This window comes from Muscardinus avellanarius (assembly GCF_963383645.1).
Source record: "Muscardinus avellanarius genome assembly, chromosome: 2".
NCBI lineage: Eukaryota > Metazoa > Chordata > Mammalia > Rodentia > Gliridae > Muscardinus > Muscardinus avellanarius.
In genome coordinates, this window is record NC_137787.1 from 191,898,355 (window position 1) to 191,924,862 (window position 26,508).

Consider the following 26,508-nt stretch of genomic DNA (forward strand, 5'->3'; position numbering starts at 1 on the left):
TAAAATGAAGGGGTAAGAAAGGAGATCCTTTTGGTCCTTCTCTCTGGCTCTTCCACACTCCAGGTCTTTAAAAGGCCAAGTTCTGCCTTCTTGAAGAACAGGGGTGTGTGCATACATCCACACACGTGTCTGTGTGTGCAACTAAGCCTGCTTGCTGGTCATCATCCACAGTGGGCTTTTGGGAGGTTAATTTAACACCTGAGAGTGGCTGATGTGGAATGAAATGAGACTGGAAACAGGCCCGCACTAAGCCGAACTAAAGTATCAAGTCGAAGTCTGATGCTGCACCTACCAGGAGGGCGAAGTGGAGCACCACCCACACCACCCCGAGGGACGTCACCAGCAGATCGTAGCGATTCCTTCTGCTCTGCCAGAAGCCCGCCGGAGACATGGCTATGATCTTCATCGTAACCTGGGGAAAAATGAAAATGAAAAGACTAAGGAGAGGGTGGATGTTCAGCACACATTTAGATGTATTGATTTGAGGCTTATTATATAATTTTAAAAAAGATTTAGTAAACGGAGAGTTTACTACCAAGATTTATGAATTTATTTTTACAGCTAAGTCTTAGGTTACAAATCTATATTCACCATACTCCTTTTGCCTTGCTTTATGACAGCTCTGATAGCAGGATGGGTTTTTTCCTTAAGTAAAAGGCCATAACTTTTTTCAGAAATATCAGCCAGCAAGGAGAAGCTGCTTATATTTCCAAGAAGATTGCTCTGGAAAGCAATATTACATGGACCACATATTCGAATCATCTTGGCCAGGCCGAAGGTTTGCTTTGTCTCCACACTGAAATTCGAATCCCTGAATTACGGTGCCTTGTGCAGTTGGCTCTAAATACCTGAACTCACATAACTAGACAGGCCAACATGCAGACCCGACAGTCAGCAGCAGAGTCTCCTCAGTTAGGATAAACGATAGTGATAAAGTCTTTGAGTTAAGCAGAATAACCCAAGAATAAATCATGTTCAGAGCATGCTCCTCCTGTCCTCTGTCCCCCTTCCAAAGGCTTCAAAGACAATGTGACTCAGGGTTGAAAGTTAGTGCCCTCAAAGGGGGTTACTGATTTACATTAAACCCGTACAGGGCCTCCCCAGAGCCAGCTGATTGGTTACTGTACCTCCAGGACAAAGATGAAGGTAAAAACAACCGACATTGTCGCCAAAGGGACTGTCACAGGGTCCTCGACGTCCCACTGTAACAGGAAGAGCACGCAGTCATCGCCACGCCCACCAGACACACACGCCCCCAAGTCCACCAGACATACACGTGTCCCTATATTAAAGAACCATGGCCATGACTCTAACTTTTTACTGGAGGACATAAACTGGCAATGGCTGTCTATAGCAGCTGGTGGTATTGCCAGATGTACCGGTGATTACAAAACTCAGTCCTAGGGTCCCAGGGCACAATGAAGTACCTTGACAGAGAGCAACACGGATTGGGCCAGGACAAGTAACGCAATTGTCCTCTTAAAAAATGGATGCTGGGTTATGTCATACATTTTAGCTCTGAAGCCATCGTTATCTGGAAGAGAAAGTTTAGGCGAGGGCGCTTTAGACATGGGTCACATTTTTACTCTCTTGTTTTTCATTTTCTCTAATGCTCATCCTAAAACCCATTACATTTCCCCCTCCAGTTCCATCTATTGTGAAGTGTTTTGCGGAACAGAAATGGCTGGCTCTGAATATTTACAGCAACAGTGCGTGACACCCATCCACATAGGAAGAAAAAGCGCGTCATTCAATTTCTGTCCGCTTAATACATTTCACTCACATTTTTAAAAGGCAGGCACAAATATATTTTATTTAAGAATTCATTTTTTTTTTAAAATCAGGGCTTGTTCAGAGAGCACTGAAGCACAGCCTTCGGGTAGTTGATTTTAATAGCCTTATGGAGAGATCTGTAGTTTGGAGCCTGTTTCTATATTAACTTATGCACAACCTCCTAGTGGCCTCACAATTATTATTTTAATTTAAATTTGAGGCTCCTGGGGGATAAGGAACATTCGTGCCCAACATGAATAAAATCAGAGGATCTTTGATACCCGGGCGAGGTGGGAGATGAAGAGGCTGCGCGATCTTCAGTCTGCTCTTGAGGTCTTCCCATCGCCTCTGATCTACGGTCAGCAAAGCCGTCCCCTAGACAAACAAAGACAGCGGCGGGGAGAGGCAGAGAACGGTACAGGGCGGATGTGAGGGCTCACAATAAAGACTAAAGACGTCCTTCAGCCTCCAGGGCGGGTAGAGAAACACAGTCTGAATTCTCAATTGGTCAAGAGGAGTCCCCCAAATGACGGCCCCATGTTCAGATCCGTCTGTATTTTGATGTATAACAGTCAGGTTTGGGAAAATGTCACGAGGGTTTTTTATATGACTACATTTTCCAAAAAGGATAGTAATAGGGATTAGCTTCATTTCATTGGGGGCAAAATGATAGTGTCGATACTGCTGCTTCTGGATGAAGGTTATTTTGTCTTTCTTTTTGAACATTCTAATCTGTGCAATTGAAAAACTATTGTGGTGTGTGTGTGTGTGTGTGTGTGTGTGCGTGTGTGCGTGCATGTGTTACTGAGGATCGAAACCAGGGGCATTCTACCTCTGAACTAACACGCCCCCCCCCCAGTCCTATTCTTTATTTTATATTTTGAAACAGAGTCTCTCTAAGTTGCTGAGGGTCTCATGAAGTTGCAGAGACCTCAGCAACAAACCTGCAATCCTGTTTCAGCCTCCCAAGTACTGGGATTACAAGAATGCGCCACCACTCCTGGCTAGAAAACTATTTTTAAGAAGTACAAAGGCCTAGAATTTTCCTCCTGGGGAAATTAGTGCTGTGATAACTTACTAAATGGCGGCAGATGTTCTGTATTATATAATAAAGCATTTGATTAAGATGTACCAATTACATGTCATAGCATACATGACAGAGGTATAATTTAAGAAAATGGAAAAAGACAACAAAATCCTTTCCATCCTCTCTTTCCTCTCTAGAGCTAATGACTGTCCTAGCAGGGTCAATCCTCTTCACTCAATTTTCAGAATTTTCTGCCTTCTTTGTATGCGAACATGCAAGAATATATTTGTTTTGAATTTTTAAACTGATAAACGTGGGGCCCATTTTATGTTTACTTAGTCTTCATCTTGATTAATGGTGTGTTTTCCACACAACTAGTTTCCTAGATCTAATTTGTTTAACTGCTCACTTAGTGGTCTGCTGCACAGATGCATCAGGAGTTATTCATTGGAGGGTTATGGACTGTAATCAAAGCTCCCAGTGGTGCTGTCTCACAGAAAGCCTCTACCAGAAAGTCCACGTTGTGATGCTCTACAAGAATTGCTGCTATCTAGGAACATAAGCATCTTTACGTCCATCGGATATTGTCAAATGGCTATTCAAAAGCAAATAACAACAGTAACAATGAAAACCCCACCAGCAATACGTGTGTTTTTATTTTCTCATATTCTTGCCGATAGTTGACATTATTAGAAATTTAAATCTGGTCACTTTTCTGGGGATAAAATGTATAAATCTATTTTAATACAAATGAGATGAAGTATTTTTGTGTGCACAAATGGGGATTCTGCTATCTTCCTATGTGAACTGCTCACCCATATTCTTTGTTCACTTTTATGATTTCATATTTTTAATGTTTTATGTGAATTCTTTAGATGTCATGGATCACATATAATCCATATTGAATTGTTCACGTTACGGACCTTTTGCCAGTATATGAGTTGTAAATACATTGTTTTCTCTTAGTGTTGACTAGTATTTTTTTTTTTTTTTTGCTTATGGTGCCTTTTGTCATTGAGATATTTTGATGCCAATGTAGACTAATTTATAAGTCTTTTCTTATAGACCTTACTTTGTGGCAAGTATCAACAGATCCACAACTCTTTAGAGTCCAAAGTAAATGCTTATGTGGCTTAAAAGTGGCTACAATTCTGCTTTTCATATCTAGATCATCCTTCTGAAATCATTTTAGAGGATGCTGTGAGGTAAAGACCCCAGTTTAGCTTCTTTTCAAAATACACTTAATTTTGTGTGCGTGGGGGAGGGTACTGAATACTGGGCCCAGGGCCATTCTGCCACTGAGCTCCACCCTCAGCCCTATTTTAGCTTTTATTTTGAAACAGAGTCTCACTAAGTTGCTCAGGGTCTCAGTAAATTGTGAAGCTGGCCTGGAACCTGTGATCCTTCTGTCTCAGCTTCCCGAGTACCAGGACTGCAGAGCCTAGCCACACCCAGCTCCGTGCAGGTCAACGCCACTATCATTGCTTCCTTAGAACTTCCTTAGAACTTACATCTCGCCCTTGAGCATGGTCGCTGCACGCTTGGGTTTTATATTTACATGGGCCCTCCTGGGGCTTTCTGTTCCGTAAGTCTAATTTCCCACCACTATAACATCGACACTATTTTAGTGACTATGGTTTGTTTACCTACATTTTCCACCTTTTTTTCTTAACCTTACTGGAGGGTCTTTGACTTAATCTTAAAGAACTAGCTTCTGTTATCTGTGAATCATATTGAAACTACAAAAGCTTGTCTTCTAGATCATCAATTTCTGTTCTAAATTTTGCTACTTTCTTCCTCTTCGAATTTAACTCGTTGTTACCATAATTTGTTGTTTTGTGTATTTGATATTTTAATGTTTACATTTTGATTTTTCTCACTTAAAGTGATGAATTTCTCTCAAATCAGTTGTATCTGTACCACATGAATTTTTATATATGATAATTTAAAATGATTTATCTCTAAATGTTTTGTGATTTTCTATTTGAATTTCTTCTTTAACTCAAATTATTTATGAGGCTGTCTAAATATTACCAAATTGTGAATGTGTTTTGCTAATGATCAGAGAATACATTCTGTCCATCATTTGCTCTTTAGTAATAAACATTTATGAACGTCTAGGGGATATTTTATAGTTGAAAATTATTCATATTCAGATTGTTGGGGTCGGGGTCCTTTAATTTCCATCACATCACAATTTTTATTGTGTGAAATTTCATGTCTTTTCTCTTGTCTGATTTATAAGTTTTGTAGAGAACGATGCTAATATTATATTTTTGGATTTGCTAACTTTTTTATAACTTGGTTAATGTTTGCTTTGTGTATTCTGAAATGCAAGACTTGATATCTTTCTGGCGACAGGCTACTTTTTGTCATTACTTTATAACCTCACTTATTCTTAACAATAATATTTATTTTAAGTGATTTTCCCTATGATATAGACCACTTTGCTCACTAATTTTAAGCAAATGCTTGTTCTCTAGACAACCATAGGCTTTACTAATATTCCAAGATATTTTGGAAAAGTGAATTCTGAAGTAATCTAAAAGAATAATGAATAGGAAGGTATCATCTGATCATTAATATGTAAAAAAATCTCTGAAAGTTTATTTTGTCAAAATATGTGTATTAGCCGGGGGTGGTGGCGCACGCTTGTAATCCCCGCCCTTGGGAGGCAGACACAGGAGGATGGCGCAGGTTCCAAGCCAGCCGCGCTAGCTTAAGGGACCCTGTTTCCAAAAATAAAAAAGTATAAAATAGGTCTGGGAGTGTAGCTCGGAGGTAGAAGGGCTTCCAGGAACCCCAGTACCACCCCCCCAAAACAACAACAACAACAACAACAACAACAACAACAACAACAAAAACACGTGTATTAAATTCCTTGTCTCTTGGTAGGAAAATCAGAGAAAATCATATGATCTCAGCTTTTTAAACAGGCTACCATCTTCTAAAGACTTATTTCTGCATAATTCTGGATTCTAAAAACATTGCCCCCAAAGCTTGCTGTGTTTTCAGTTTCTGGCTCTCTATTCAGAAACCCAATTTCACACTCTCTATTCTGGGGTATGGCTGTGTTGACGTGTTCCGTGAAGGTGGAGATCTAATGTGTTTCATGTTGAATTTGTTTGTTAGGTCGTCAGTGCACAGATCAGTGACTGCCCCTCAGTATGTTCTCAAACAAATTTGGTGAATGATGGAATAATAAAAGGATAAATGCTGTTATATAGCTGCTCATGTGCTACCTTCTAAGAATCCTGCGGAAAAGAAAATCTGTTCTAAAAGGCTCACATAATTTGGAAATGGCTATCTCCAATTGACTAATGATGTTTGTAATGTCTGGTAAAATGACCTCTAATTTCCCCTTTTCAGCACCCATTTGGGCTGATATTTCTACACCCTAACGGGCTATCACTTTCTGCCCCTTTCAGAACATAGCTAACCATTGAATGTGGACCTCCCTGGTAATTCTGCTTATGCGGCTGTCTCTCAGAGTTCGAGACCTACAATTAATTATACATTTGCCTCCAGTTATTGAATATTTTATGTTGTTCCATTTGCATTGCTGAATTGTGAGCTGTGGTTGGACCCATTTCTCCCCAAATCATCAGCTTGCTCAAAGGCTTGTATGATATCCTGAAACGGAGTTATCTAAACTCTACTGTTAATGGGCCAATTAACTTCTGTGCATATTCTGGAACTCCCAGAGTCCGCTCTTCTGCTCTACCACTGGCTCAAAGGCATCTAAAGAGACTCGTCATCCTCTTTCTGCTTGGTATTAAACAGAACACACTATAGGGCTTAGAGGAACTCATTTATGAATGTGTCAGGAAGTAAAACAGAGGGGCTGGCCACATGATGGCTGCCATTCTTATAAGATTTTACATTCCTGTGGGTTGGAATAGTTTGGGGCCCAAAGGGGAGATTTTTCAGTTGCACCCTTTGAAAACTTGAATGAAATGACATACTCATTAGGCACACATCAAAGGTGGCGCTTGACCGAGTAACCGATACCCTACACTTTGCGCACAGAGATGGTGAATGATACAATCCCACGTGTAGCTACACAAACCGCAGAGCTCTGATGTGAACACATGGAAATCAGCCCTAGTCATGAATAACATTGCACAGCACCAGGCTTTGTGGGCAAGTCTAGCTTTGCAGTAGAGGTTTTTATGCTCTGGCATTCGAAGAAGAATTACATGCCCTGCAGTAATAGGCACCAATTCCGAATTTTGGCCCCAAGTTTTTACTCTTTATAAACTCCAGGCAAGCTATCGCTTTTACTTCTGCCACATATTTCAGAGTTGTGAGAACTGAAAGTAGCACACATGAAATCTCAGTGTATTATAAGTACCCCCAATACATGTATTTTAATGACTCCCAAGATTGATCTTCCACAACAGAAAGCTTATCAGTTGTATCCCGAAGAATAAGGGCTTCTTCAAGAAGCACTAATGGAATGCTATTCCTACAGTCACATTTTGGGGGAAGGTACTGGTGGTTGAACCCAGAGGAATTCTACCTTTGAGCTATACTTTCCAGCCTTTTTATTTTTTACTTTGAAACAGGGTCTTGCTAAGTCTTGCTAAGCTGACCTCAAATCTGTGGTCCTCCTGTCTCAGCCTGTCAAGTACTGGGATTATAGACGTGTGCCGCCCTGCTAGCCATATTGCTATTCTTCCATGTGTGAATCTTTAGAGCTGTTGTGAGCTCAGCATGTTCCCCGAGTTCATGAAGTATTAACAAAAATTTTATGAAATTAGAAAATCTTCTTTTTACCCTACGAAGTAGAATTTAAAAGTTTGTACGGCACTTCCCCACCCCATCAAAATTCTGAGCTCACCATACTGGGTAACAAAGAAGCATGTGATTTACATTTTGCAAAAGCAATATTACCTGCGATCAACCCATGACTTTTGGCTATTGTATTTTAATAACCTGTTGCACATCCTTTCAATCTGAGCAATAGGGGATGTGCTGCTCAGTTGTAGGAGAACTAATGACACTGTTACCCAAAGGATAAATTTAGCACGAGTATTGTACTTCTCAATATTGTGCCTGAAAGGCAGCGGCGAAGTAGTTTGTAAAATAGTTCCATTATTTGCACCAGCCACATTAGTTTAATGTGACTTCATGCTGTGAATGCAAGAAATCAACTCCAACTGAGGGGCCAGGGAAGAAGAAAGGCTGTGGTATTAAACCAAGGGCTCTTACCTTGTTTTCATTAAAATTAGCAATAACGACTCCCACAAAAAGGGTCAGTCCAATCATGCAGCCCAGGAACACAAAAACATGAATATAGATTCCATGGATCTGCATAAATGAGAAATACGGTTATTCATCAAAGCCAAGCCAGCTGCTCTGGAAGCGTTTGGAAGACTCGATGAGCTCGCTTACCGGCCCCACGCGATGAATAATAACGTCCCTCACTTCTACCCAGCCTTTCAAGGAGAGAACTTCAAACAACGCCAGCATCGCATTTCCCACGTTGTCAAAATTAAAGTTCCGAGGATTCGCCCTGCAATGGAGAGGAATGTTCTGTGAAATTCCAAGGAGGAGCACTCTGCAGCAAATATCTGCAGCTCTGTCCAGTCCTGGGTGCGAGGTATCCACAGTTTGGGAGGGAGGCCAGGCTACGTGGCTTTCATTTGCTGTCATAATGGTCCATTCATGCTTTATCGTTGATTATTGTTTTCATTAGGGAATGGTGTTCTCAATCTAAAACAAAAAAATTTGGCGATTCTAGGATCATCCTCAGAAGCTTGGTGACCCTTTTGCAATGTCCTGGTGACACTGGGGACCAGAAGGACAATTTTATAGATCTGCACAGAGGGGCATGGGACCCTGAATGTGAATTTTGAAATGATTTTATAATTGAAAGCCCTAAAGGCATAAATTACAATTCCCTGAACTGGTGTAAAAACTGCAAAAAGAGTAGAATTTGGTCACTTTATTTCCCCTTGGGCCATCACATGTGCCTTGTGCAGTAAAGTCGGGATGCACTGGGAGGTTGCTGGGAAGCAAGGGGCTGCTTCTGTGTGCGCCTGCTTCCAAATCAGCCTCTCCCAGTTGGATTTTTTTCTCTCATTAACTCCGAGCAGTCTCACTCGACCTTTCTTGTGATGAGCAATGCACAGTTTGCTATCTGCACCTGTAGTTGATTCGGATTCCTAAAACACTCTGTCTGCATTGTTACGTATTTACTTCGTGGAAAAGAATGAGAGAATGTCTTCTTGTTTTTCCTGACACATTTGTATTTCTTTTTCTTCCCAACTACAAAAGTGACCTTTCTTCTACACTGTCTCCTTGCATTGTTATGGGTTTTAGCTAAGTTTTTGCTGATAGAAGAAACTTTCAATACTTTTTTCCTCTCCTCTTTATTATATACTGTTTATTCCCTAATGTACATGATGTACATTCACAAACATATCTCAATCACTAAGCCAAACATGAGGAAGAGGGGAGGAAATGAAGTGGGAATTGGGGAAGGGCTAAATGAGTGAGGTGTGCATGCATGCCTCCACCATCTTGTACCCCATGGAGATGTTTGTCTACAATGCACCAAGAGAAAAAAACTGACACAAAGAAAAAAAAGTTAGAACATGAAAAAAAAAAAAAGATTTAGACCACCACACAATGGAAAATCAGGGAAGATCAATACCCTTTCTGAATTTGATGAAGAATCGTGCTCTGGACTGGGGACTAGAGTAGGCCTACTAGAGGAGCCTATCTATATTATAATTTATCATTTTTCCCTAAGCGGTTCACTTGTGAAAATTTAATCTATGAAAGGCAATACTCTTGGGGGGAATCTGGTTCTTCAGCATTTTTCAATCACCTTTTATACTTTTTAAACTATTGTGAGATGTACCCTATATGTAATTTTTAGTTACTATACAGATGGGAATCTTAAAAGAAGCATACAGTAAAAACAAAGTGATTCCTTCCTAAGGGTTTAAGGCTGAGTGGCAGAGACCTTTTCTATATAGTGAAAAACCTTCACTTAGAAATTCATATTTTGGAATTTTGATTTATATTCTTTTTGCATGAAGAAATGAATATATTATTTTGGACTTTCTCAACAACCTTAACTTGTGGGGTCAATTAAATTTTATGACTTTTATAGCAGACAGAAGTTGTAAGGATTCTAACGGTGCTATGGTTTGCTTGAATAAGGAATTTTTTAAACCAAAGAACCAGTTCTCAGATCTGATGTTGAACTTTCTTACTCATCCTTTTTCTTTGTGTAAAAGTACTTTTTCAGCTAAATCTGCAGCAATTTAAACTACTTTCATGTTCCACAGTGTAAAAGTTAGAATATGTTGAAATATATTGAAGAAAAGCAAAATGTAGTACCATAAACTTAAGCAGTTGACAAAAATCACATTTTAAAAATAAAACCTTTTTAGATTCAATCATACAGATTGTAATAAGACTTTTTCAGATTTAATCATACAGAATGTAATTTATGCTTTGTGTAAGCTATCAAAATTGGAAAGTTTAAAATTTTACCTATAACTAGAGAGGAATTCAATAAATTCCAAATATAATCCATTCTATTATTTTACATGTTGTCTTTCCTTGCATTGGAAGACTTTAAATATCATCTTTTCTGATTATTTTTTGAGAGTATAATCTTGTCCACCCAATTTAGAAAGGCATCGGTTCTGACCTCATGATTTGGTCAGCCTTTTACCTCCAAGAGGAAGGAGCTCGAGGACACCCATGATCGTGACAAAGGGCCCTCCTTCTTCTCTGGGGAGGATGGGGCACAGGAAGAAGGTAGCTTGGCCTCCACCCTTGGGTGTAGAACTGCAGGAACAACATTGTCCAAAAAGACATCCGCCTTATTTCTTACGCATTCCAGCCATCTGGCCTCAAGAAATCAGAAGCTTTTCACACTTCCTGGAACATGGCGCGCCAAGGCTCCTTCTGCCTTGGGCTTCGGCCATAGCGCTTGTTCGACTTGGACCTCTGTTTGGCTTTGTCCTTCCTCTCCACCTGCCCTGGCCCCTCTCTCATTCACCTGCCTAATCCTTATCCCCTGGCCTTTAATAGTTAATCGGTGTGGGCTGGGGGTGTAGTTCAGAGACCGAGTGTTTGCCTAGCATGTGGAGGTCCTGGGGTCAATCCCGAACACTGCAAAAGTAAATAAGTGAATAATAAATACAGGGAGAATTAACCAGCATGCCTCCTTCTCAGGTCCTCCTGCCTGCACTGTGATACTCTGGGTGAGGGCTTCTGTCAAACTGCCTTCCTGTAGTGATCAGAGGCAGCTATTGCACCAAAACAAGAGATTCAAGTCTTGGGAGCCCTCCCTTGTACATAATTCCTTCCAGACCCTGGTTCCTCAAATTATTTGAGCCTTACACATTACAGAACCTGATCTCCTTCTGCCTAAGAATGTATCGTAGTGTAACCTAAAGACATCTGGAGATGAGCTTCAGGTGAGTGTAGCAGTAGGGATGGATTGTGTCGCATCAAAGCCCTTATCATATTAAGTGAAATGATCTCTTGTTGTGTTTTTTGTTCTCCCTTAGACGTCAAGCTGGTGCAGGGTAAAGGGAAGGGCCATAGCTGATTAATGGAGAGTCAGTGACAAGCTTAATACCTGATGGACTGTAAGCACTCAACAAGTATGTTTATTATGAGACTGAGTACTTTCTTTTTCTATCATTCATGCCATTTTCCTCTGTCCAGATCTCTGCTTAGAAATAAAACATGTAAGCCAGGTATGGTGATGCACGTCTATAATTCCAGTATGTGGGAGGCTGAGACAGGAGGAAAGAAGGTTCAAGTCCAGCCTCAGCAACATAGTGAAAACCTCAGAAACTCAGCGAGATCCTGTTTCAAAATTAAAAAGAAAAATTAAGTGGGCTAGGGGTGTAGCTCAGAGGTAGAATGCCCCAGGTTCAATTCTTACTTCCCCCAAATAATAAGAAGTAAATTAGGATAAAACACACAATATTTATAATACATGGTATTTTTATTCCTTTTTGCTGAGGAAATTTTTATCTCAAGTTTGAGTGATTCAGAAGAATATGAATTTATTCATCTGAAGAGAGAATATAGAAACCAGACAGCCTCCTGAATTAGTGCATATTTATGTCCTAATTATAATTACCAAAGCATTCCTCTAGGCCTATTTCCACATAGAAGGTATTTTCTTAATCATAATTTAGCCAATATAAAATTACAAACATTTTCAGCTTCTAACTCTTGATAAGATTGCTAAAGAAAAAAAATGTAAAAATGGCCATGGTTATCACTGACATTGCTTTTTTATGTATGTGGCACTGGGGATTGAGCACAGGGTTATTCTACCTCTGAACTACACCCCCAGCCCTATTTTATTTATTTTTTATTATGGGTGTGTGTGTGTGTGTGTGTGTGTGTGTGTGCGCTTGCACGACTGGGGATGGAACACAGGGTCATTCTAGTTCTGAGCTACACTCCCAGTACTATTTTATTTTGAAACAGACTCTCAGTCTCAACTAAGTTACAGAGGGCCTCACTAAACTGCTGAGGCTGGCTATGAACCTGCATCCTCCTGTTTCAGCCTCCCAAGTCCTAGAATTACAAGCATGCACCACCACTCCCAGCTATTCTTTACTTTGAAACAGGGTCTCACTAAGTTGATGCAATTCTCCTGTTTCAGCCTCTCAAGTACTGGGATGATAGGCACACACCACCACGCCTGGCTAATTGACATTGATTAGACAGAGATCTAAATCACAACACCCTGGACAGATGGACAGAAGCACTGGTGAGGATACTTAAGGGATATCCCTCTACTTGCTTGTGCTTTTAAACTGCCACTGAACTTGAAACCTCTAATAATGACTTACTTTAAATATTGCATTTCAGTTAAATTTGATTTTCAAAACCACGTGTTAGCTGGTTATATGGGACAGGTTGAATAGCATAGGATGCGACCCAAGACAGGTTTGTTTTTCTCCAAAAATTGCTTTCTACTGTGCTACAGCTCCTCTTCTGACATCTTGGGAAGTCCCTATGTTTTAGGATGCTTTTAAGCATTAGATCGCAGTCTTCCTCCTGGGGGTGTAGTTTTTAAACACAGAGCAACCAACTCAGAGTCGCTCTCTGGACCACCTCCTTTACTGAGCTTTCATACTCTAGACCACTATGCACCTGCCCTGATCACCCCAGGGCCAGGCACCCACCAACCAGGGGGCCCTGGGTCCCAGAGCTGCCTAAATGATTCAAGCCAACCAGTCCTATCTGCCTGCCCCCACCCCCGGAAGTTCCCATGGAAACCACACTACTGCTTTCCCCTGTCTCCCTCTCCCTTAGCCTCCTGACCACGCACAGTGCTTCCCCACAGAGCACTCTGTGGTGTGGCAGCCTCCCCCTCTAAACTATGAGTAATAAACCCCCTTTTCAATGGCAATTATTTAGTGATCTGTTAGCTTTAATATACCTGAAATTTTCTATCGATACACTAATTTTATTTTTTATTTTGAAACAAGGTCTCATTAAATTACTGAAGGTCTTGTTAAATTGCTGATGCTGGGCTGAACCTGTGATCCTCTTGTCTCAGCCTCCCAAGTACTGGGATTATAGACATTATAGACATGTGCCATGACACATGGCGGATACACTATGTTTTAAAAAATAAGAATGTCCTATTGAGCTATCCTGGCTGGGAGAGTATAGTTTCTGAGTAATTCCCAGTTTCCACTTCTGAAAACAGACCTGTGCCCTCTTTTGGTGGGGTACCCTCCTCTCCCCAGTGGCTCTGAGCTGTCCTTTGCAGTAGAGTTCCATTCAAGATGGCTCAGACCTAGTGGTCCTGAGCATCCTCCTGGAAGACCAGATAATCCTCCCCTGCCAGGTGATGAAATCCAGCTTGCCCATGAGGAAGAGCCTCTGTTCTGGCCTTGCCCAGCTCTGGTCTCAGCGGTCCTCCTTCAGGAACCCCCTTGGCTAGTGTAGGGAGCACCTGGACCTTTCTCCATCGTAACGGGGGAGATGGCACTTGGCTCACAATCCCTGACTTACTTTCAGGCTGTTATTTTTGAATGCAGAGGTTTCTGTCAGATAAACTCTGGGTGTAGCCGGGTGAGGGAGATAGATAAGTTTTGAGTCAATTTCTTCTGGATTGGCCAAGTTGCTCTCTTTAGAACATGAGGACACGTTCTTCCCTACCAGCCTCTGCTTTGCGGTTTTAGCCCAAATCCCAAAACAGCAGGGAAAAGAATCCCATTTCATGTCCTGATATAAATAAGTTATTTATGGTATAATGAATTTTAATCTCACAAAAATAAACTTTATATGCTTCTTTAAGTTTTTATTTTAATGCAAATTAGACTGCTCTTCTCACACACACTGAAGGAGGCTCTCCCCCTAGGTTATATTCTCCTACATTCATGCTCAAGCCCCACATCAAAATTAATCTTTTTTTCACAGTTCTTGGGTATTTAAAAAATAAAAATCCAATATAAATTATATTGAGTTGTGTATAAAAGTGAATTTCATAGTAGAGAAACGCCAGTGGGAAGTGACAATGAGTCCTGAGCTACTGCTGGGTGAAATGCTATTTTTTTTTTTACAGAGTTATGGCATTCAGAAAACATCAGTTGTGACAGAGGCAGAATTTCTGTGATTCACTTGTTTTTCTGAGAGTTAAAAAGAGAAATAAAAAAAAAAAGACAGTTAAAAGGACAAATGAGCCAGGCTTGGTGGTGCACATTTGTAATCCCAGCACATGGGAGATTGAGACAGGAAGATCATAGGCCAGCCTCACCAACATAGCAAGACCTTCCTTATCAACTTAGGGAGACCCTGTTTCAAAATAAAAATGTAAAACGGGGCTTGGGATGTAGCTGAGAGGTAGAATGCCTCTAGGTTCAATCCCCAGTGCCAAGGGGAAAAATGAAATTTAGAAAATATCAGTTATTAACAAGCAACATGATTCCACTCGTGGTCACTAATAAAACAGGATAAAGAAAGTACTAGGTACTTCTAGCCTTGATGTAAATGCTTTAAAACTTATTTTCAAGACAAATGCATTTTCAAGACTCAGTTGTAATAAATGGTTATTCCTTTCTTGTGTTTTAGTCATGGAAGTTTGTGAATGTAAGTGGATTTTAAAATTGAAACAGCTTTATGATTTAGGTTCTTACAGCTATTGTATGGACATTGGCTCTTTCCTTAAATATAGAAACTCAGAATGAGTTTAGGTTTAATGTGATAGAGAAATCTTCGTTTTTAAGCCTTGTTATTTTTTAAAGCTATTTGACTCCAGTTATTATCTAGTAATTTAGTTTTAGAAAAATTCTAACAGTATTTTATTAACTTCATGAAGCAACAGGGGATTCAGTGTACCACTTTATCTCTTACTGACCTTAGCTTTGTGTTATAATCTAGTGCTTTTCCCTGTATTACATAAAGTCATCTTAATGTCTCTAGCAGAATTTCAGGCCATACCATGCGGATTATTTATTTATTTATTTATTTATTTATTTATTTTGGTGCTAAGGATTGAACCCAAGGGCATTCAACCTCTGACCTACACCCCTAGCCCGATTTTTTATTCTTTATTTTGAAACAGGGTCTCACTAAGTTGTGGAGGGCCTCACTAAGTAGCTAAGGCTGGCCATGAACCCAGATCCTCCTGTCTCAGCCTCCCAAACGCTGGGATCATAAGCGTGCACCACCAAGCTCGGCCTACCACGTGAATTTAAAGCTTTATACAGACACACAGACAGCAGTGTTTAGGTTATTTTTCTGCTCTGCTTACCAAACACGAGGCACCCAAAATCCAGGTTTCTTCTCTCCAGGTCTTAATTTTAAATTTAAGTTCTTGGACACACTTACATTAATTCTGAAGATGCCATTACAATCTTCCTAAAGTAAGAAAAACAAAGGGAGTAAGATGAGAGAGAGAGAGAACTCAGAAAAGATAAAAGATAGAAAAAATATTTTACATATTTACATAAAATAGCAAAGGTCTTTATCTAATATCAGTGGTCTGGCCAGCAACCCAGAAAATAGCAGCAAAGTCTTTGGAGAAAGGCAGGTGCACTCTGACGTTGAAAACATCCAGTAGACAAAGGATTTGAAGAAATGTTTCCCAGGGGAGATGTCTATGTGGCCAGTAAAAACACAAAATGATGCACAGTATCGCTGGCCCTCGTGGAAACGCACATCTAAACAACCAGGAGATGTTATTTCACACTAAGAAGCCTCTGATCAAAAGTCAGAAACAACCACCGCAGGCTGAGATGTGGAGACACGAGGCTCCTCCTACTCAGTCCCTCGCACAACACAAAGAAGGGAATGTGGGATGCTACAGCCTCTTGCTTTGGATAACAGCCTGGTGGGTTCTCAAATGGCCAGACTTAACATGGTTGCCAGGGGACAGGTGGTGGAGCCTTTAAGAGGTGAGGCCGAGTAGGCGCTGGCTAGGTCAGTGGGGTCCTGCTCTTGGAAGTGATTATGCCTGCCTCTCAAAGTGGGTTCCCAATAGAGAGGCTTGTTATAAAAGACCAAGACTGGCTCCTCCCTGGTCTTCGGCTGCCGGTCTCACCCTGTGATCTCGCCTTCCTATACACATGTTGCCATATGGCATCTTGCAGTACAGCCAGGGGGACCTGAGCAGAGGCTGAAGAATTGAGGCCCCCCAATCTGAGCTGCCCAAACTATGAGCTAAATGTGTTTCTTTTCTTTATAACATACCCAACCTCGGGTATTTTGTTATAACAATGGGAAACAGACTATCACACCATAGAACCAAGTATATCTATTCCTAGGTACCTATCTACCCAAGAGAAACGAGGACATGTGTCCACATAGAAGCTTGCACATGAATATTTACATTGGCAATATTCACAGTAGCCAAAAGATAGAAACAATTGAAATGTCCACCAGTGGACAAGTAGATAAACAAAATGTGGTATATTCATACAGGGGGATATTATTCAGCCATAGAAAGCAATAAAGTACCAGGATATGCTACACAGAGATGAATCTTGAAAATATTGTGGTTAGTAAAAAGAGAACTTTCTATGAAAAACTATATAATATATGATCTCATTCATGTGAAAGTCCAAAACAGGGACCTCTATAGAGGTCAAAAGTAGGTTCGTGATTATTTGGGGCAGGAAGCATGGGAAGGTTAAAAGAATCACAGGTGGAAAGTTAACCAGGTTTCTCTTTTGCAGTGATGCAAATGTCTCAAAGTGGCATTCTCCCAGGCCTATTATATTTTTTATTTCAAAACAGGGTCTCCCTAAGTTGCTGAGAGCCTCATTAAGTAGTGGAGCCTGGCTTGGAAACTGCAATCATCCTGTCTCAGCCTCTCAGGAACTGGGGGTATAGGCGTGTACCATCAAGCCAGCTTCCATACACTCTTTAGTTAAAAATAAATTATAATTTACTTTCATAACCATATCTCCACATCTATACATTATTTATTTATTTATTTGGCGGTACTGGGGGTGGAACCCAGAGGCTTTCTACCTCCGGGCTATACTCCCAGACCTTTTAAATATTTTTATTTGGAATCAGGGTCTCACTAGGTTGCTGAGAGCCTCACTAAGTAGCTGAGGCTGGCTTCGAACCCGTGCGATCCTCCTGTCTCAGCCTCCCAAGCGTGGGGATTACAAGCGTGCGCCACCACGCCTGGCTCTATACATTATTTTAAAGGACTGTATTTTAGGGTATCACATGGAGGTCCCATGTTGATTCAGAGGGATGAAATGCCCAGACCACGCTACTGCATCCACTACTGTGGAATTCTGATCTGGAAGCCTGATTCCAAGTTCATGTTGTTTGCTCTTTGCTATGTCTCTGCCTCCGCACCAAGTCTTTACTGCACACTTGGTCACCTCCTGCATTCTCTTTGCTTGGAGGAGCTGGTCCTGGTCACCTCCAATCTCCCCTTGTCTCTAAAGTCTCTCCAGCACAGTACCCCAAGTGGGAGTTTCCCGTATTAAAATAACATGGTATGTTATTTCTGCTTTCCTCTTTTATCTAACTGTGTATTATGATTGCTTGAAACCGAAACACACGTTTTGATTGAACATAAAATGCTGCAAACCAGAGGCAGTGATCTACTCGTTTTTCTAGTCCCCATTTCATTTCACCAGTTATGGTGCTTCAGATGTAACCTATATTTAATAACTTGTCCAAAGGTATCACCAGGGGTTATGTACAGGGCTTCATGACTGAGCTCTGGGTTCCATATCTCTATCTCGATCTTATCTTTAATATATCTGCTCTCCCATTTTAAGAAAATGAGAAGTAGAGAGAAGTCTTCAGGCAAATACAAAAAAATAGTGCATTCCCCTGAATGGAAAGCAGAGCTTACCATGTTCAGCCTCTGTGCTCCTACACATGAGCTGTGGGATCCACATGTTGGTATATCTGGTTTCCCTTTACCCCTGTTTTCTTCTGACTCTTAAAATAGAAAGATGGACTGAAATTCTGGGATGTAATTGACATCCCCTTCATTCACAGGGTGTTTGGGGCCTTGATCTCTAGGGCCTGAGAAGCTGCAATGACACAGGGTGCTTCTCCCTGTGCCAGCCAGGATCCAGCGAGGTGCTGTATGATACCTATCCCCTTAGGCTTTCTTTCTGAGCCTTACACAGACCTCATCACTCCAGCAACGAGGATTACTGCATCGTATCTGTGTATCCGCCCATCTACAGGGTGCTCTCCGTCCCCCATAAGTCATCAGTCTTCAGCCAGGGCTGCTTAGAGGTACACAGTGTTAAACCACCATGCTCGGAAGCCATTGTTAATGTACTGAGTCATCCAGGGTTCCTAGTAGGCTTCATCTTGAAATGCTGTTATTATCGTTCTGGATTTGGTGTGAGCTAAAAATAATTCCTCTTTCACATACGAGCTAGTGGACTAATGCATCAGCTCTTTATTACTTCCTTTATTTGCTAATTTGTTACATCATGACCTTCATATCATGTTCCCTGTTATGTCTACTCAGGTATATAGAAGTTTCTGGAATATTTCTCCTAGTCTTACAGGAGACGTCCTCATATGGAATTTTTTTTTTGTAATATATTTGGATGGACAAAGACGTTATCTGCATTTTTATAATAATTAGAGAATTAATTTTTTATAATTTTAGGGGTATTAGAGATTGAGCCCAGGGATGTTCTATCTCTGGGGCTATATCCCCACCCTATTTTATTTTGAAACAGAATCTCCCTAAGTTGTTGAGGCTGGCCTTGAACCTGCAATCCTCCTGTTTCAGCTTCCAAAGTACTAGGGATTACAACTATGTGCCACCGTGTTCAGCTTTATATTTTTTATAATATAAATCTATATTGACTATATTTCCTAGAAATATATAATGCCGTAGTTCAGCTCTCTCAGGACTTTTGGAAATATACTTATAATGGAATTAAGGTATTATTTCATTTGAATGGAAGAGAAAATAATTTTTCTATTTATGCATCAGTAGCACTGGGTTTACTTCCTTAATCTATTTGCAATGCAAAGAGGAATCATGAAAGAACAGGTGTTACAGCAGAGATCAGCTAATTCTCAACCAAAAAGCGTCCCTTTTTTCCTCTAGAAAACACCATTAAGCCACATTTCGCAGCCTTCCTTTCAGCATAGCAGGCCCAGGTTCTTTCCCAGGGAAAGTGGATTGAGGTGACAAGTGCCGCTTCCAGGCTCAACCTACTGCTTTTTGTGATAGAGTTGGTTCTCTGTGCCTATCTGCCAGCTAAACTGAGAAGACCCTGAGGACATTGCAAAGGGTGGATACACTGGACAGAAGGCACTTGAGCCCCTGTGCGTTGGGTGGGGGAGACCTATTCAGCTTACCCAAGATGCAGCACGTGCATATCATATAGCAAGTTACGGAAACATCATGGCTGTAACAGTAACTCAGCTCCTCTTACCAACACTGGCTGAACAAAGGGAAAGAGAGATGCTGTAACCAAACAGTCAGATTTGGGTCCTTTTTGAGGTCCTCATTGGCTGTCATAAAGAGGAAGTTTGGGGGCAGCTAAGAGCTAACATGGAGCATTGCTGGGAGTGGAAAATTACAAAGGAGTGTGAAATGCGCCTCATGCACATTTTTCAGAGGGCTACTTGCTGACATGAGCCATATGTGTTAACAAAGACAGGAACAAATAGGTAAGACCTGGAAGGAAAGTTTCCAATGTGCTCTCAATTTTTTTTAAATCTTTTTTTTTTTTTTTGTATGTGTGTGTGGTGATACTGGAGATTGAACCCAGAAGCTTTTAACTTCTAACTGGAGATTGAACCCAGAAGCATTTTATCTCTGAGTTAAAACACTAGTCCTTTTTCACTTTTTATTTTATAACAGGGTCTTCCTGAGTTGCTGAGAATCTTGCTAAGTTGATGAGTCTGGCCTTAAACCTGCCATCTTCCTGTCTCAGCCTCCTAAGTACTGGAATTACAGGAATGCACCGCCATAACAGGCAGCTATCTAGAATCTTGGGTGACTGTGCCCCACATGTCACCTGTGGATTGGTCCTGGAATATGTGCTTTTAATCACATAACCTTGACTAGCCAGAGGAGACATACTGTATGCTTAAGGTAAAAAGGAATCGACGAGAAAAGATTTCCTAAGAGTTTCATCAGGGGAATTTCAAAGTAGCCTTGGCAGCCACTGATACCTCATGCTTTCCAAGAGATGGCAAACTACTGTCATTTTTATTTCAAAGGACAGAAAGAAGCATCTTACCCTTCTGATAATGTTGGGGTCATTGCACTTGGCTAATTTTCCAGCAAAAAGCTGAACTCCAAAGCTTGCAAAAACAAGCATTAATGTCAGCAAAAGAATGGAGACCTGAAAGAAATGGATGCAGCATTAACCCTTTGTGTAAGAATTGGATATTGGCTTTGCTTTAAAGCAGAGATATAAGCAGAACTGTCTGGGTCACACTAAGCAACAATGGGCTTTTGATGATATCGTTCAACTTCTCCATTCAGTTAGCCTTACTGAAATGCCAACAGGAGGAAATTAACAACAGGATTAAAAGTTTTAAAATAAAAACATATGGCTTTTATATATGAAAATATATAAGGTGTTTGTGGTATGATTTGGGCTCTTCTGATTTTACATTGAACACTTTGCTTTATTTTATTTAGTAGAACAAAGGAAACATGTTTAACTAATTCTATTGTGTCCAATTCTCTCAAAATGGATTCATATCCCCATTAGCAGATAGTAAAATAGGGAGATAGTGGCTTTATTTTATTATCTTCTGAGCACCAGAGTGTATATCAGGAGAACATGCTGGGTCCAGAAGATGATAACACAGTCCCGAGAAGCAAATCTGTTAATTAACTCTCTCTCTCCCTCTGCTGGCTGAATACTTAGGTCTCAGCAGATAAAAGTGGCAAAGGGCAATGTATGTCATTGACCTGGACCAGTTGACTGATGTCAACATATGCTGTAAGTTTACTGCAGTTACACAAAAACCTCTCCAGCAGAAAGGCACAACTGGATGCCCGTCTGAGCTCTCCAGTGGTCAAAGATTCATAGGCACAAACAGCCGGGTGACGTTCTCTTTTCCTTCATGCCCAGCTGTGTGAAAAGCCACTGTTTTACACCATTGTGCAAAGAAAGTAAAGACTTTTAAACACATCTTTTAAAAAAGCCCACATATCAGCAACTAGAGAGGTATAGTTACATCACAATCTATGCTTCAAACACCTTCCTATCAACTACAACTACAGCTGGTCTCTCACCAAAGGCGTGCTTCTAGAAAGCAAGATACAGACACGATTATGTAAGTCGATTCACGTTTTGTCATGCACAAGCAGAACTCATCCATACTAGGAAAAACATTTTGATTACTCTTTCAGGCGGCAAAGATTCTTCTGCACCTGATTGTGAGGAACGGGTCTCCTTGCTTTATCTTCAACCCTGTTCTAAGAAGACCCTAAAGCAGTATTTACTCAATTAAAAAGAATATTTCTCCTTGAGTCACATTTGTGAATATTCTTCCCTATACATGGATACTGTCTAATGCAGGTACATTTATTTATTACAGTTTTTAAGTTGTTTTATCTTAAAACTCCCAAGATCAAATTCTATGCCCTATGCTTAAAGGGACACACAAAATAAGATTATGAGCCCAAATATACAAATTTTTAATTCTGTCTGTGAAGTAGAAGGGATTGAATATTTTCCTTTATTTTTATTATCATTATCATTATCATCATCATCATTTGGTACCAGCAACTGAACCCAAGGACATTCTACCTCTGAGCTGTATCACCAGCCCTTTTAATTTTATTATTATTTTTTGAAACAGAGCCTGGATACACTGCTAGGAGACTCACTCAGTTACTGATTCTGTCCTCAAACCTGCAATCCTCCTGTCTCATCCCCCCAAGTACTAGGATTATATGTATGTAACACCATGCCTGGAGGGCTGAATTTATTAATAATTTTTAGAGAGAGAAACTAAAAGCCAGGGTAGAAATTAAGGACGAGAACGACAGGTTAGTGGCTACTTGTACTTTCTTTGTACTCTCTGAGTGATTTTCTTTAGTTTACTAAAAACGGTCACTGAATAAACTAAACTGAAGCGTCCGCGTGTGAAGCTTCTGAACCCGCACTGTGTCTCACCATTGCCTTTATAACCCTGTGGCCACAACAGATCCTTAGACTTGACCTTGACCAGCAAGACATGTTCATTCCATCTCCCCATTAGCTCCACCGCGGAGCTGGACTGCGGTGAACCGGAAGCACAGAGCAGCTCTGACATACCAGGAAAATCTCCTTGAAGCCGCTGAATAGCTCACGGACAACTTTCCTCATCTGGGGCACCAGTTTGAATATCCGCAGAGGTCTCAGGCACCGAAGAACCATGAGCAGCTGAGCCCCCGACTCGGCAGGCACATTTTGAGGCATCCAACAAAGAAATATCAGGCTCACCTATGGGGAAAAACAATCTCTGGAGTAGTTCATTTTAAATGATAAACCGGAATTGGACCTGTTAGAGCCCAGGAAAGTCATCCCAGGGATGCAGAAATGACATGGGGATGCCGGTGCTCTGTCTGTGTATGCTCCTGTGCCTGCTGCGCTTTCTTCTAACTTCTGCTCTGCTGATAGAAATTCCTTTTATCAGGGCTACTGCTTTTTAAAAAAAAATAATGATCAGCAACATGCTAACTCTATGGATCAAAGTTCTCCTTGTGCTTGCAAAGACATTGATTCCATGCCTTTGGGATAGGTAGAAAAATGAAATTTTTTGGAGTCCATTCCTGTGACTTCCTAATTTCACTTAAATGAGCACTTGAATGGGCAGTGGTACAGCCAGATAGTCTGTGCACTGGAATCAGGAGAGAGATCCAACCACGGTAACTTTAGTTTGCCGTTAAAATTAAGGAACTCCTTAATCATAACATGATTTAGGTGACACAAACATTTTATATTATGGGAGCCACAACAAGAGTTGGGGGATGCAAAATATACTTGCTATTTTAGACTTTGTTTTTTATTTTATTTTTATTTTATTAGTACTGGAGATTGAACTCAGGGGTATTCTATTTCCAAGCTATATTCCTCAACACTCTTTGTCATATATATATAAAATCTTTTTGGTGGTACTGGGGTTCCTGGAAGCCCTTCTACCTCCGTATTACACTCCCAGACCTACTTTTTAAAAATATTTTTATTTAGAAACAGGGTCTCTTAAGCCAGCATGGCTGGCTTTGAACCTGCGCGATCCTCCTGTCTCCGCCTCCCAAGTGCGGGGATTACAAGCGTGCGCCACCACGCCAGGCTTTGTCATACTTTTTTTGAAATATGGTCTCTAGTTAAGTTCCTGAGGTTGACCTGGAACCTGCCATCCTCCTATCTCAGCCTCCCAAGTTACAGGCATGCTCCACCATGCCCAGCTACATTTTTGATCTTACTAACATATGTCTGATTCATATGTAAAATTGTGGTAGATGTGTTTGAACAATGTACCACTCCAAAGATATTCTAATGCTTTTTATTCAGATATTACACACATGTTTCTTATTTGCATATAAAGGACCACTTTACAATCCATTTAGGAACTGAGCTATGGCAACTAGTTCTTACACATCTCACTCTTGCAGCAAGAGATGCAGGGGATTTTACAAAACCATTACATTTAGGAAATAACCGAAGACTTACGAGATAAATAAATATGTCCATTACACCACCAAAGTCCCTGATGACAGCAGTTGGAGTGAAAAATAAGCCATCTGCCATAATCTTCAGATTAAGCTCAATGCTCATGAATATCACAAACACATACTCCGCAATCTGTAATGGGCAAAAGGCAGTTTGATCACAATGAACAGAAAAATTGCAGGTCAACGTTTTACCACTGAGCCGAGAGCTGGGTTTAGCAGGAATACCTGCAAAGTAGGCGCGTGCATGACTCTTCGGAAGGGGGATTCGAACATCATGGAAATGCAGGAGCAGATGGTGACGATGATCATGACCCAGTCCAGGTAAGTGACCAATCCCAGCAAATCACTGCCAAAGGCCAAATAACATTGAGAAACAGAAATGCTGGGTTAGGCTGCTCAGTGTCAGATGTGACAGCTTCTGTGACTGTCTACTTGACTAGTCTTTTTAAAAATAAGCCCCCAATTATCTATTTCATAGAACCAGAGAGCAAGAAAATAGAAGCGAATATTTATATTTTTATGTGGCATAAGATAGCACATGAAAACTTCAAATATGCATAGAAAAGGGAGCTCGCGGTGCTTACTAGAGTTGATGGTACTTTGTGTTTTTCACAGCTCCTGTGACAGGGTCTGTTTTAGATCTGTAAAAGAGAACAAATATGAAATTCTGCAGTAGAGGAAGTTGGCATTTTACAAGTTGGCAGACATCTACTTAAAATACCCTAAAATGTCCATTATAAGATATGTTAACTGTATGACTTTGGACAGCAGAAAATATTACATTAAAGGAAAAGCAAAAGAATTTTCAACTATTGCTTATAAAAGTAAAGTTTAGCCAGGCGCAGTGGCGCACGCTTGTAATCCCCGCGCTTGGGAGGCGGAGACAGGAGGATCGCGCTGGTTCGGAGTCAGCCGCGCTGGCTCAAGAGACCCTGTTTCCAAATAAAAATATAAAATAGGTCTGGGGTTGTAGCCCGGAGGTAGAGGGGTTTCCACGAGCCCCAGTACCACCAAATAAATAAATAAATAAATAAATAAATAAATAAAAGTAAAGTTTACTATTTCTCAAAATAATTGATTTTTTTAGGATTTGGGACATGACTAAACATGTCTTACATGGCTATTACACAATTAAATTTTAACTTTCATTTTGAAATGCATATTTTAAATCTTTGTCTTAGTAGTTCGAGGATATTTTTCATAATTACTTAGTTAGAAACTTCATAAATTAAATAAGAGTTCTTCACCCTGCATTTAACTGTCATCTTGTAGAATAATCTATCTAGAATTTTCTGGGCGGGAGACTTACAACTTTCACTTTCAGGAAGCCTGACAATCTTCGTGTCCGTTTCTAATTACAACAAGGTCTTCATCATCCTATTCAGCTGACAGAAGGAGAATTACACCACACTCAATGAGGTGGAGAATTAGCCACTAGATGTTAACCTGTATGCAGCCAACAGGGTAATTCAAGATGGGAAATACACTCGGGCACAGATCAAATCAGCTTCTAAACTGCCATCTTCTTTACTGTGTGGAGACTCAGGGGACATTTTAGTGATTATTACTCAGATGCTTTAAATCATGAAGATCTTTCTAGAACAGCACCATCAACTGACAAGCAGGAGGGAAGGGGCACTAGCCCAGGCCCTTAAGAAGAGCCCCTGCTCTCTGTAGACCTATCATCCTCCTGTGCTGGGGGGAGGTAGACACAAATGATGCCAAGTGGCCCCTGAGGGTTCCACCAGTCCTGAAATGTTATGATAGTGTGCATGTGTTTCCTGGAGCTGATGTAACAAAACACCACACACAGGGTGGATTAAACAAATGAAATGTTTTTCCTCACAGTCTGGAGGCTGAAAGTCCAAGGTTCCAGTGTCAGGAGGGCTGGTTCCTCTGAGGCTCTGAGGGCAGGGTTTGCTCCAGGGCTGTCCCTCAACTTGTAAACAGTCATCTTCTCCTATGTGTCTTCACATGATCTTCCTTTATTTGTGTCTATGTCCATGCTTCCTCTTTGAATAAGGCAACTAGCCCTCCTGGGTTAGGGCCCACCTAAGGACCTCATTTTAACTTAATTTCCTCTTTAAAGGAAATGCAGACATCTTACGAGGTATTATAAAGTAGAACTTCAATATATGTTTTTTGGAGGCGAATAATTCAGGCCATAACAGGAAGTGATTGTCATTTGCTACTGATTGTCAACAAAGAAGATCAATTTCCTTGAATAATGGCATGAGGGAAGGCCCAACCACGTAAAGGAGAGATGGAAAGCTCGACGCTCCCCGATAGGCTCTTCACGTTTTCAGGATATTTGCTCAAAGTTACACTTGGCAAAATTCATTGCATCCATTGGCTGTCTGTGAAACCTGGTTTAGGTTGCTGGTTAGATACAGCATCCCCTGGCTTCACCCTTTGATAGCTTCTTATTCCTTTTTCCCAGTGGCCAGTAGAGACAGTGGCTAGTGGATTTTTTCCAAACAATTGGTAACAGAAGACTAGTTACCTTTCTTCCTACTTTACGTTATGCTAGAATAAACCAATTGATATGTGTGTATATAATACA

At 40.7% G+C, this 26,508-nt stretch overlaps 1 protein-coding gene across 1 annotated transcript in view; it reads right to left on the minus strand.

Moving 5' to 3' along the window:
- NALCN (sodium leak channel, non-selective) overlaps positions 1-26,508 on the minus strand; it is a gene marked incomplete at both ends in the record, with an annotated part of 325,849 nt that overhangs the window by 21,489 nt on the left and 277,852 nt on the right. Inside the window, 12 exon segments of the mRNA XM_080690305.1 lie at positions 293-412; positions 1,128-1,202; positions 1,428-1,534; positions 2,055-2,148; positions 8,015-8,113; positions 8,198-8,318; positions 15,564-15,670; positions 20,509-20,613; positions 22,546-22,713; positions 23,944-24,075; positions 24,171-24,291; positions 24,530-24,586. Of these exon segments, the coding sequence (XP_080546431.1) occupies positions 293-412; positions 1,128-1,202; positions 1,428-1,534; positions 2,055-2,148; positions 8,015-8,113; positions 8,198-8,318; positions 15,564-15,670; positions 20,509-20,613; positions 22,546-22,713; positions 23,944-24,075; positions 24,171-24,291; positions 24,530-24,586 (1,306 nt within the window).